This window comes from Macrobrachium rosenbergii, chromosome 29 (genome assembly GCF_040412425.1).
Source record: "Macrobrachium rosenbergii isolate ZJJX-2024 chromosome 29, ASM4041242v1, whole genome shotgun sequence".
Classification (NCBI taxonomy): domain Eukaryota; kingdom Metazoa; phylum Arthropoda; class Malacostraca; order Decapoda; family Palaemonidae; genus Macrobrachium; species Macrobrachium rosenbergii.
In genome coordinates this window covers 7,829,584-7,842,670 of record NC_089769.1, presented here as the reverse complement: position 1 = coordinate 7,842,670, position 13,087 = coordinate 7,829,584, and the positions used below count along the sequence as shown (strand labels likewise).

General features: G+C 36.0%; 1 protein-coding gene across 1 annotated transcript in view; it reads right to left on the bottom strand.

The window, feature by feature from the left end:
* The window catches only part of LOC136854568 (uncharacterized), a 76,825-nt gene that overhangs the window by 552 nt on the left and 63,186 nt on the right, over positions 1-13,087 (bottom strand). The window contains exons 2-3 of the mRNA XM_067130924.1: positions 3,594-3,845; positions 145-768 (exon numbers count right to left, since the gene is read on the bottom strand). Of these exons, the coding sequence (XP_066987025.1) occupies positions 145-768; positions 3,594-3,845 (876 nt within the window). The remainder of the gene's footprint in view (positions 1-144; positions 769-3,593; positions 3,846-13,087) is intronic.

Here is a 13,087-nt window from a genome sequence, read left to right as displayed (position 1 = left end):
CAATTACAAAAAGAGGATCTCTGTAACAATGTACTGTAATTTTGTTTATAATTTTACAACATACTGAACACTGGCTGAAAATAACTGTCATCATTTATAGGCTAAAGTTAAAGCTCTTTTCACTAGTCAACCTCCAGCACTTACCTGCTGTACTGGCATCATGGGCGTCAACAAATGAGGATAGAAAAGCGATGGATGGGACGTGTGGGTAGGATAAAGTTGATGAACTGCAGCTTGCTGTGGATACATGGGAAAAGGTGGATAAGGCTGTAAAGGAGGCAGGTGCTGTGGGAGACCCGGATGCTGCAGGTGAGGATGAAACTGTTGTTTCTCAGTGTTCTGTAGGTGATAGAATCCAGAGGGGTACTGGGAAAGTTCAGGTTGCGGCCTCTGCTTGAGGTGCTGCCCCTCGTGATGCTTGGAATGAGGAAGGTATTTCGTGGACGGGACTAAAGAGTGTGCAGACTGCGCACCGGGTAAAGATGATGGCTTAAGTATGGACGGCAGAGACTCATGAGTCACCCTGCTACTCTTAGCAGACGATGGAATATGAGAAGGAGGATTTTGAGTGATTTGAGATGTTGCTGTAGAAGGAATGGCGGATGAGTGATGAGTTTGGTGGTGGACGGAGAGGGGATTAGAAAATGTTCCTGAAGGATCAGACGAGGTCTTTCGAGGAGTGGCCGAGGACGAAGACTCGGATGAAGACAGTGGTACAAACTGTGAAACTGCAGATACGCCACCTCTCGGATTATGTTGTGACGATCCCTGTCGAGAGGTTAACGTTATTAGAAATACAACGATATACAGAAAGTTAAGGTAAAAGAGCATATTTACTACATTATAGCGAGAAATGAATTCTATCACCAGAAATACTCTAACAAGTCTCGCCACTTGTAATGTTCTTATTACTGGAGATTTCTGGGGAAGCAAGTTTCAGTATAGTACCACTTGTATAGTATAAAATGGGATCTATGGATCTGTATATCGAAGGATATTCGCATGATTAAAATGACATTTACAAGTGACTAGTAATAATAACTTACAAAAGTTTCTTAAATTTAAAATCAGTATAGGAACACATAAAAAGGAAAATTAAAAGTTAACTAGGAAGGTATAGGGCACGAAACGTGAGTTTCTGGAAATATTCTAGACGGACAGACCAGATATCTTGGGCATTCGGACTAATTCTAATAATTCCTATACTATTTCCAATCAAGCTTGGGAGTTTAGGTGTTTCCTACTAAACTGCCACATATACTTGGATGGATTAGCGTTCCTGTTGAGTCTAATTTAATCTGTAGCACTGGGCGTAATAAAACTGTAAGCTGTTCATTATTGTCAATGTACAAATACAATTTTATAAATCCATTAAGGTACATTAAAACTTTAATGTAAGAAAAGAAAAAAAAAAGCTGATTTCGACTTGCACTCTTACTTTAAAATAGGTAAATTCCATACAGTTTGATAACAGTTTCAATGTTTCATAGAGATTAACGAGTAAAAATATGAAAAAGTGAAGTTTAATATACAATTCCTGTTTCATCAACTATCAAACTCAGTGAATCGTCATTTTCCCTTGTTGCCTCCTGAGAGAAGTTTCTGTGTGTAATTAAATCCCCGAATAATGCAACGACCTCCTACTGACGTTACTTATTCAACTGCTTCGTACTTTTCAGATTGGTAAGGCATTCTTATAACCGTCAGTTGATAAAACCATATAATAAAATGGTTTGGTTTGGCTCTTAGGAATGGATAAAGCATTATTATCCACTTTATTTATAACTCCAAGGAGTTTTAAACCTCTTGGTGAGACTGAAGAATGAAAGAGCGAAAGCGGACCACTATTATTACTATTCAGTAGAAGAAACTTATTCATATGGAACAAGCCCACCAAAGGGGCCACTGACTTGAACTTCAAGCTTCCATGGAATATGGTGTTCATCAGGAAGAAGTAAGAGGAAGTAAAGGGAAATACAGAAAGAAGAGATACCACTTATTAAAAAAGAAAAATAAATAAATTGATAAACAGAAAAATAGAAAAAATGTATTAAAATACAAGAAGAATAGTACTAGGGTAGTAATGCATTGCATTTTCGCTTAAACTTCTGAAGTTCCAATTGCAAGACATCCTCTGGGAGGCTGTTCCACAGTCCAACGTTATGAGGAATAAAGGACCTCTGGAACTGAGAAGTTCGACAGTGAGGCACATTTACCGCATATTGGTGATACTGTTCAGCGGATCTAGTTGCTCTTGGCAGATAAAGGGGATCAGGGATCAATTTCGAATATGGAAGATCTCTGTTGAAATACAACTTCTGAAAAAGTGACAAACAAGAGACCATCCATCGATGGTCCAAGTCATAACTGCTATTAGGAAACAAACCTACCACCATGAACCACTCTATCTAAGAGAGATAAATCTCAGGCAGCTGCAGACATTCACACCGGAGAACAGTATCCCAGTAAAGGGGGTACAAATGACCTAAAACAGGCTGCGTTGATTTTATCTGTGTTACAAATATGTGAGGCCTTACGAACAATACCTAACTTTGAAACTTTCATTAGATGTTTCTCAAAAGTTTTATGAGTCAAAAGTTATACCTAAGTTAAAGCTTCAGGCTCATTCAGCAAAGTTCCATCCAGCTGAAGGGGACGATGGGGTGGGAAGTCTGTACGAGATCTAATAATCAACAGTGTCTTCGTTTTACTGGAGTTCAGCCTCATGCCCCACTGACTACACCATTCATCCACTCCATTTCCCGATTGAGATTAAAGACACTTCATTTCTCATAAGTGGAGACTCCTACACCCACAAGTGTTGCATCGTAGGCATACTGAACCATCTTGTTTTCCAGGCCAACAACCATATCACTTGCATACACTAAAAATACACTTAAAATAACAGTGGACCAAGAACACTGCCCTGTGGAACTCCAGACACAATGGGTCTTGGAAGACTCTGAGTTTATAAATAAGTGCCTTGTGATTTACTAAATCGAAAGCAGCACTAAAATCTATTTGAATTACTCTGCACTCAAAACCCTTATCAAGGTTCCCTTGCAAGCTCTTAATATATTGAATTTATAATGATCAACTTCTAACCGAAAGTAGTAGACGTATATGTAAAAAAACAAACAAAATTCAATAATATTAAGAATAAATAATAAAAATGGGAAAAAAATATTCAATAATGTTAAGAAGAAATAAAAATGGAAAAATAATAAAAATGGAAAAATACTTTTATACCACCTCTGTTAATCCAAGAAAATCAAATCACTGTTTGTCAGGAAACAAAATGCCCAAGTTCGTGTCACTGATGTCAAAAACAAATAACTTTTGTCATTCCATAAACAAAATTATCACTTACATACTATTTCTGGTCCCTCTCCCCTGTTCCCCCCTAAAATACCCAGTGTTTGTTAAATTACCAAAGGTCATAGGTTTTCACAGCTAAGAAATCCTTGCAAGTTATCCTGTATAAAAAATACCACAATTCACACTACAATCCCTACAACCTTATTGTAAAAAAAATGCCCAAGAACACTATACGAGTATAGTATATCATGACTCCCAACACGCATGAAACTCACAATGGGGAATATCGTTTTCTGTTGTCCGAGCCATCTGTACAGCCTCTCCTTACGGTTATGCCCCTCCGAGAGTCCCTGGGCACGGTCTTCGCTTTTGGAGTAGAGGCCGCACGCCTCTCGGGCACTGACTGTGGCACAGGCGAGGCTGACCATGCAGTCCAACACCCCTATGAGGACTAATGCCCCGGATACCAGGACAGCGGGACGCCGCACCAATACTTCCCCGAGCACTTTGACTTCTTCTTGGGTTTCCTGTAAGGAAGATAGGGCAAAGATGTTAGGAGATGAGCCGTTTCAAAGATAAATCCCGAATACTACTACTACTACTGGATGAAAGGTTGGGTTAGGTTAGGTTAGGTTAAGATATATAAATGGATATTTTATCCCTCTTTTAAACTACTACCTCAAGTTTTGTGGTACACTTCTCATTATACGTGTACCGTATACCTTTAAAATCAAAATGTGCGCTCTTTAACTTTGACAAAACTTTTTTATTATTAGGCCTCATCTGAAACTGTTATCAGCCTATCAGACTGAAGATGCAGACTGAGAGCAAAGACCTTTAAATGTGGTTAAACAAAACAACAATAAAACAAAAAGACATACGTCTTAAAAACAATCAGTCACCTCAACGTATCTCTGCTGCACATTTATTTTCTCCTTGTGATGAATGAGTCAAATAACGTATCTATCCTCTCCCATCTAAGCTTATTCACTGCAGAAAAGAAAGAGGCAATTTGTTGTATCTTTTCCTTCCGGTTGATGGTCACCATGACGGGAAATATTTTCAGAGTGGAAATCTGAACAGAATGAAATTACTGGTATCAACTTCAAGTTTTTTTTATACATCATCGAACTCAACCATTATTTTTCTTTAAACTTGAATTTCGCCTCTCTCTTCTCTCTCTCTCTCTCTCTCTCTCTCCTCGTAAATTAAGGCCCGATATCTTCTGTGCTGTGTAAGAGAATTTAGAGAGATGTCTCTGTCTAGTTCTTGCAATCAAGGAACGACAATTCACAGCAAAGTACCCCGACATCCAGTCTCTTGTTGGGGGATATTTCATTAGCTACCTTTCCATCTTAATTACCTATCTCTAAATATCTTACTACAATTAATCCTCCGGCGGTGTTTATAACAGTTATTTTGTTTTTGCAATCTTCTCGTCGATTTTTCTTTTCTTAAGCCCCGAGCCTATTTTTTTTTTTTGTCTCAAGAAAAGCCATTTTATCGAAGACACGAGAGTAAATTCCTTTTCGTTTTCCTTCGTTTTTGAGTAAGTGGACACGCACGGAACTGTGTGCGTGTGGCGATTCTGGCCAACACGATTCCCACAAAAAAAAAGGCAGTAACAAATAGCTGTTCTTTTTTTACGCACACATTATTTAATTTTTCGGACTCCAAGAACTCTGTAACATTAGGGTACATTCGACTATACAGAAAGACACTGATTGCAGAAAATGCAACATTGATTCGTATGCTATCAGTTGTACTTATGAATAAATTTCTTCAGTCGTGAACCTGGAATCTTCGAGGTAGGCAAAATTAAGTCAGAAATTAAAGGAGAATTCCCTTTAACAACGGTATGTCACCCTGAGGGGGTTGGGCTTCAGAGAAATACCGCATAGCTTTCACTGAAACTTTCAGTGCTGAATCAAAGAATTTACTGAAAAAGGATTTTGTAATGATTGCTTTTTTGTTAATGTTATAAGTTGTGTCTCTGTAGAGAAAGATTTCTTCTATAAAAAACCGGAAACTGCTAAGTCGGTATACACAGACAGACATACATACATACATACATACATACATACATACATACATACATACATACATACATACATACATATAAATATACTGCACATATATACATATATGTATATGTATATACATATATATATATATATATATGTATATATATATATATATATATATATATATATATATATATATATATATATATATATATATATCCATGCAGCAGAAGATACGCACACACATATGCACACATATATATACACACATTTAACTCATTTTCCCCCCAGATAGGATGGCTCCAGAAGATTTACTAATCAGCCGATTCCCAGTAAGCATTTGGGAATGAGGTTACAAGCACCAAGCCCTCCCCCACAATGACCGCGACCCACGACAGTCGTCGAATTCCCAGATTCTTAATTAAATGTTTAGTTCAAAAGAGACACGCTTGATTTTTAAAGGGGGTCCCAAACCGTCCCCCCTCATCCTTAGGCCGGGTTCGATCACGGCTTTTACAGACTCCAAGTTCATATAATAAAAAAAAAAAAAAAAACGTAAAAAATGCGCCAAAGTTTCTTCGGCGCAATCGAGTTTTCTGTAAAGCCGCTACAGCGTATAATCAAGGCCACCGAAAATGGATGTACCTTTCGGTGGTATAGGTATAACGCTGTATGAGCCGCGGCCCATGAAACCTTAACCACGGCCAGGTGGTGGCCTATCCTATATCGTTGCCAGAAGCACGATTATGGCTAACTTTAACCTTAAATAAAATAAAAACTACTGAGGCTACAGGGCTGCAATTTGATATGTTTGGTGACTGGAGGGTGGATGATCAGCATACCAGATGCAGCCCTCTAGCCTCAGTTTTTAAGATCTGAGGGCGGACAGAAAAGTACGGACAGAAAAAGAGCGGACGGACAGACAAAGCCGGCACAATAGTTTTCTTTTACAGAAAACTAAAAAACGAAACTTAGTCGAATGGTACAAGCAGCAATGGGTCACAATGAGACCAGGAAGCCGCCTTAGCTGCAGAGACCTCATTTTGCGCTCTCACGTCAAAGCCATTTACTTAACGCGTTTAAAAGACATCGCATGAATTCGCTGCTGAATCCAAAGATATAAATATTTGCTGACTCACAAAAGAATGCAATGTTCAGGTTAATCTTTTTAATCTTTTAATGTCCATAAAAAAAGACCGATATTCCTCACGTCCATTTCGTTTCCCCAGTGAATGACCTTTTCGGTCTTTAAAAAAAAAAAAAGTCATTTGGCTGTTTCTCCAAGCGATCGAAAAGTTAGGCTCACTGGTAAAACTTCTATTGAATTATCGGACCGGTCGACCATGGGACAAGATAGCAGTCACAGGATTTAGTTATTTACTTGCTCATTGGAAACTATATCAATAATGGTCATATTTCATACTTATAGAATGCCAGTTTTAATAACGCTTCAGAGTTAATGCTATAGAGAAGATAAGCAACAACAATGACAATATGATATAAGTTCGTCAGTACTAATGAAAGCTTTTCCTGAATCTGAAGTTAACGTATTGAACCTCCATCAGCTATATCTATCTATCTACTTATCCATCTATCTATCTATATTTATTTACACAAAATAGCTAAATGTAAAAATAGGTTCGCGCACCGAAACGTCTCTGTCAAAGATGGCGGCGATAATGACGCGACCACTCGCAGCTTAAAAAAAAAAAGGCATTTCGTGGAAGGTGCGCGGTTTCTTTTCCAAACTAATGACTCTTATGCTGATGAAGCAGGAAGCGCTCACAGGTATATATAACTGTTTCCCTCAAAAAATAAAGCCCCCCTTCACTTCGCTGCGAGAACCTCGAGTCTATAGCTTTAGCTGTAGCTGTAAAAGGAGAAGACAGGAGTGAAGTCACCACAGATGGGAAAGTTAAGATTTGCGGTTAACTTGTTTACAGGCGGACGAGAAAATAATCACCGTGCGCTTGGCGATTCTCCTTCTTCTTCTCCTTCTTCTTTTGGACGTTTACCTCTCGATTGGGACCAGTCGGTAAGAGTTCTCTAGTCCTACTCTGCTGTGATTATTCGTACTCTAGTCCTACTCTGCTGTGATTATTCGTACTCTTAAGCTGGTACTAGATTGATAAGGGAGGAAGTTCCTGCATAATATATATATATATATATATATATATATATATATATATATATATATATATATATATATATATATATATATGATATATACTTTATATTGTGTGATACAGAGTGTGTGTGTCACAAATATATATACTACAAGAAAAGTGTGTTTTTGTAGTATATATATTTGTGTATCAGACTTTCAATTTCTTAACTCAAGTTGACGTCAATGTTTCTTATTTTTCAAATGAATAATGTGATAAAAATCAGTCAAAAGTGATAATAATCATCATACATATATATATATATATATATATATTTTATATATATGTGTGTGTGGTGTGTGTGTGTGTGTGTGTGTGTGTGTGACTTTATTCCTAAGTGTCAATGCTTGAAATAAAGTCGAAACCAGTCAGGACTTACACTCAGTCTCTTATTTTTTCTCCTATGGTGAAGTGTGTGTGTAGGCTATATATATATATATATATATATATATATATATATATATATATATATATATATATATATATATATATATATATATATATATATATATATTCGAGTTTTTCTTACATATAAATCTTCATTGCACAATATATATGGCTGTTTAAGATAGTGATGATATTAGTTCATTATACCAATAACTAAACGATAAAAAAATAATAATGATGATGACGATAATCAGATAATCAACGCATCAAACATTATTAGCATCAATAACAAAATGACGATGGAAAAAATGAATAACATACCTCGATACAACATACAAGTAATTACTAACATAAAAATGTTAAAAAGCGATAAAAAACAACTGGAAAATCAGTCTCTCTCATCAAAGGGAACAAATTACTAAAATACAAATCTGCTCTGCTCTGTGTTCTTTCAATGAAATTATCCTCTCATCAGACCGACTGTTTCGATTCAACTATTTAATCAGAGAAGCAGCATTAAATGAAAGGAAGGTAATTAAAAGTAAAAAATTAGTAAATAAGAATTAAAAATCAACATTTAAAGGTTATAAATTAAGATGAAATCTATTCTCGTCTAAAACAGGAGTTCTTAATGTTTTTGGCTATGACCCAAATCCTTTCTGAATCCGACGTAATGCCCCTTGTTCCCATAATCAGGGTTTTGTATGGTTTTTGTATTTAAATATCCTTGGTTGCTAAAAATATGTCAGTGAGAAAATGCTGCCGTTTTCTATCACTAACACGCGAGCAAAAATAAAATGAGAAATAACTGCCCATTGTAAAATGGGAAAGCGCTGAGGTCAAAATGTTCCTCGACAGAGTCTCGAAAGTTGCTATTACATAGCTACTGAAACCAGACCTAGGCACACCATAAACCGAGTAGTGTGTTTGTCTTCAATAACATTTGTAGATTTTCCACTTGCAGACTGAACAGTCTGCAATCACTGGATCTTGATTATCACGGGACGAATTTACGAGTTGTCGAGATACATACTTAAATCTGTCATTTTGATTCGCATCCACCTCTGTACTTGAAGGCATGTGTGAATAATTTATGAAGACAAGATTAAGCTTCTTTCCCATCTTTTCTTAATAATCTGAAGTATGCAATTAATGCAGAATTACATTATCACCGCTAGTACTTTAATTCTTATCTGGAATTTGTCTGAATAACCTTTACAGTTCTGGAAACTGGTCTCCCAAATTGACAAGTCCAAACGACCTGGGAACTGGGCGGGATGGAGTGGAGAGGGGATGTCTGGGTAGCGTTGGGAGGGGGTGACTCTTGAGTTTTAAAGCTCCACCATAACCGGAAAGATGGCTGCACTTCCGTCCCTCAAGAACCACTAAAGAATTGCTTTCAGGTTTTTTTTTAACAAAAGAAAAATAAATAAAAATTAAATAAAATATCCTCCTGGGTAGGACGATTTGTTTCTGTCTAACAGACTCAATCGTTATCAGTATAACAGTGATTAAATATTAAAAACTTGCCGGAAGTTGGGTACATTTTCTATAAGAAATAAATATTACTAATATTTATGGAGTAATTAGAGTTGCCTCTTCAGCTATAACATGTTCTGTAAGTTAAGTTACGTATACCTTAGTTTAACCAGACCACTGAGCTGATTAACAGCTCTCCTAGGGCTGGCCCGAAGGATTAGACTTATTTTTACGTGTCTGAGAACCAACTGGTTACCTAGCAACGGGACCTACAGCTTATTGTGGAATCCGAACCACATTATACCGAGAAATGACTTTCTATCACCAGAAATAAATTCCTCTAATTCTTCATTGGCCGGCCGGAGACTCGAACTCAGGCCCAGCAGAGTACTAGCCGAGAACGGTACCGATCAGTTCAACAAGGAACTAACAATATGTTCTGTAATTATCCTAATTGTTCAACCGTAGCAAAATAATGATAGCATCTTATATCCATATCTTCGAAATAGCGTAAGACAAAAATTACAATTGAGGGAAACTTTGTAATAAAAAAAAAAAGCAGTCACATTGATGAAACAAAAATGTTTTAGGTTACTTAACGTATATGTATACGTAAGACTAAATCTTCATTCCACTTAACCTAAACTTGCGTTCAAATTTCGATTATGCAACAGCAAATTTTTTCATTTTTTTTTATTCTTTAAAAAATGTTCGCTCAATAGTATTAGCACACTTTCTGTGACGTTTATATAAACAAAACCTGAATGTTACTCAATAACGGTATCCGGCTAAAAATTTTGATTCTGCCAATCAAGAAAACACGTTTTATGTAAAATGTTAGAACTTTTCATTAGGTGTTTGCTTGCTAGCAAAAAAAAAAAAAAAAAAAAAAAAGGCTTGGCGATGTATATGGTCAGCGAAGCAAAAAATACAAAATCAAATATAGCAATTTATATATATATATATATATATATATATATATATATATATATATATATATATATATATATATATATATTTCAAGGTGATAATGAAAACACCACTTCTGCAATTATAATTTTTTTTATAACTTTACTTTCACAATCACGAAAATAGTATCTGTCAAAGTAAAAAGAAAAAAAAAGGGGGGGGGGGCGGCGGCTGGGTGGCTCCACAAGGAGCCAGACTGAGCGTCTCTAATAAAATAATTTGGACAGAGTTTGCAAACTACTTACTCTTATCCACCCTACCTACAACCCACAAGAATCAGCTGACCACCTGGTAAAAAATCACTGCTCAAGTCAACACAGGCACGGTTGAGTAAAAAAAAAAATAAAGAAAATAAAAATCTATTAAAGTAACGGAGATCTGAGCACCAGCCATACACATCAGTTTTCGAAAGGTCATATATAAGAGCCATCCTGCAAAGGCGATCATTCTCAATCCTTCAAACAATGTAGTTACTAAACTTAAAGAACGTAGACGCTCGTCTTACAAAGCACGAATCTGACGTGGCGGATGTGACGTCACAGCACGCAAGAATGCATATATATATACTTGTCCTTGCAGGTGTAACCCGTGAGGCAGGGTATGTCATTTAAAACTGACTCCACGTTATGTTTTATCTCGGTCCGGACTAGACCTATAGTCATGAAATCCTTGAAAATAACTTTTACTTCCTCTGTGAAAATTTCTGTTATTTTCTGCACTTATGTGACTGTTTACGTACGCTAGTATCTGTTATGTTTTTGTATTTTCCTTTTTCGGAGAATTTGTTTTTTTATTTTAGGTAAAGTGTTCCTGGTATTGAACAGCTGCGATTTATGCGTGTTTGCTGAGGTGGTATCGAAATGCCACGAATGAAAAACGGTTTTATATTGACAAAGGTATTGTCTATAGTCTTTTTGTGTTCGTGCATATAAAGACAAACACAGTGACGTAGAAGTATATACATATTAATTGTATGTACTGTATGTATGTATACATGTATATATATATATGTATATATATATATATATATATATATATATATATATATATATATATATATATATATATATATATAGAGAGAGAGAGAGAGAGAGAGAGAGAGAGAGAGAGAGAGAGAGAGAGAGAGAGAGAGAGAGAGAGAGACTCTTTAGTGAACAACAAGACCAACTGAACAGTAAGAACTCAGATACGTCTAAGTGAAAAAAAAAAATTGCATATACGATTAGTACGAAGAAACTTACGAGAACGCGTCACAAATGAAAGAGAAATTCAGCCGAAAGAAAACATTTGCAACACTGTCATTTTTTCTGATTAAATTAATACACCATAACGCATTACAAAACCTTGCACAACATTATCAAGGTAAGAGCATAAAAATCGTGCACTATCCTTCAACGCTAAAGCGTGAATTTTGGAACCTTGAATACGAAAAACTACAAGCAGGACCCGTGCCAAAGGTCACTATGGAAAAAAAATAAAAACACGAACCGTCTTGCATAACACCAACTGAAATAAGGAAGGCAGGAGAGGTTGCGCTGTCAACTTACGTCTGGGCAATTATAATTTATACTTTGCACTGTTATTTTTACATTCGTTGCAAGGACAGTTAGCTCACATTTTTTGTGAGGTGCGATTCGAAAAATAATACTCGACTATATTTCCTATTACCCTTTTTTTTATTTCTTTCAAATGAACACCGTAGGCCTAGTCTCTGGAAGCTTGAATTTCAAGTCAGTGGGCCCCCTGTGGGGTTGTTCCGTACGATTGTTCATTTATTTTCTGAATAATAATAATAATAATAATAATAATAATAATAATAATAATAATAATAATAATAATAATAATATTTGAAAAGAGATTGAAAAAGGGAACCGAATAAGTTCCCGAAAGCTATCTACACCGTTTTATCGTTAAATATATGTACATATACATAACTGTGGATTTGCTTCTCAATAATAATAATAATAATAATAATAATAATAATAATAATAATAATAATAATAATAATAATAATAAGCAATGCTGAGATTTATCCCCATTGCTCCAGTAAAAATATCCAAGAACAGTCACTATTATTATAAAACGACTCAATCAATATACAGGTTATATTTCTGTGTTCTTATAGGCCTAGCCAAAATGGCTTGTTCGTAGTGACAAGTGAAAACTTGAGCAAAATATAGTTAATGAAGCTGGACAGCAAAGTGGGAAGGAACCTGGGCGAAGAAATGAACAGTAAATCTGAAGAAATTAACGTAGCTGGGGTTAAAGGGACTCTGTACCATTCAACGGTACAAAGTCTTCATTCGGAGGAAGTCAGCGGTTTGATCGAAGGTTGCAGCTTAGATTCTGCGCAAAATCCAGAAACTTTCATTAACTATGAAACAAATAACTGAAAATGTTACTTCTAAAGCATCATTTTCAGATTATTCTGAATGTAATTCTTATGTTTGGACATTTTTCGTCGAAAATACTTCGTTAACGCATTATCCTTCCAAGAATAATGGGGGAACACATTGAGGACAATGAAGCACTTCGAGACTGAAAATGAAAGTAAAAATGGTAGGAATCACTTTAAAAACCACACACACACACACACTAAAAAAAAAGAACTGATTTAACACAAAAACCAAGCGAGACATGCCCTGCCCCTGCATCTTACAATCACGTCTGGACTGAATTGAGAAACTGGTTTTTGGTTGGGAAAAAAAATGCGAGTGAATAATGCAACAGTAACGGTAAAATTGG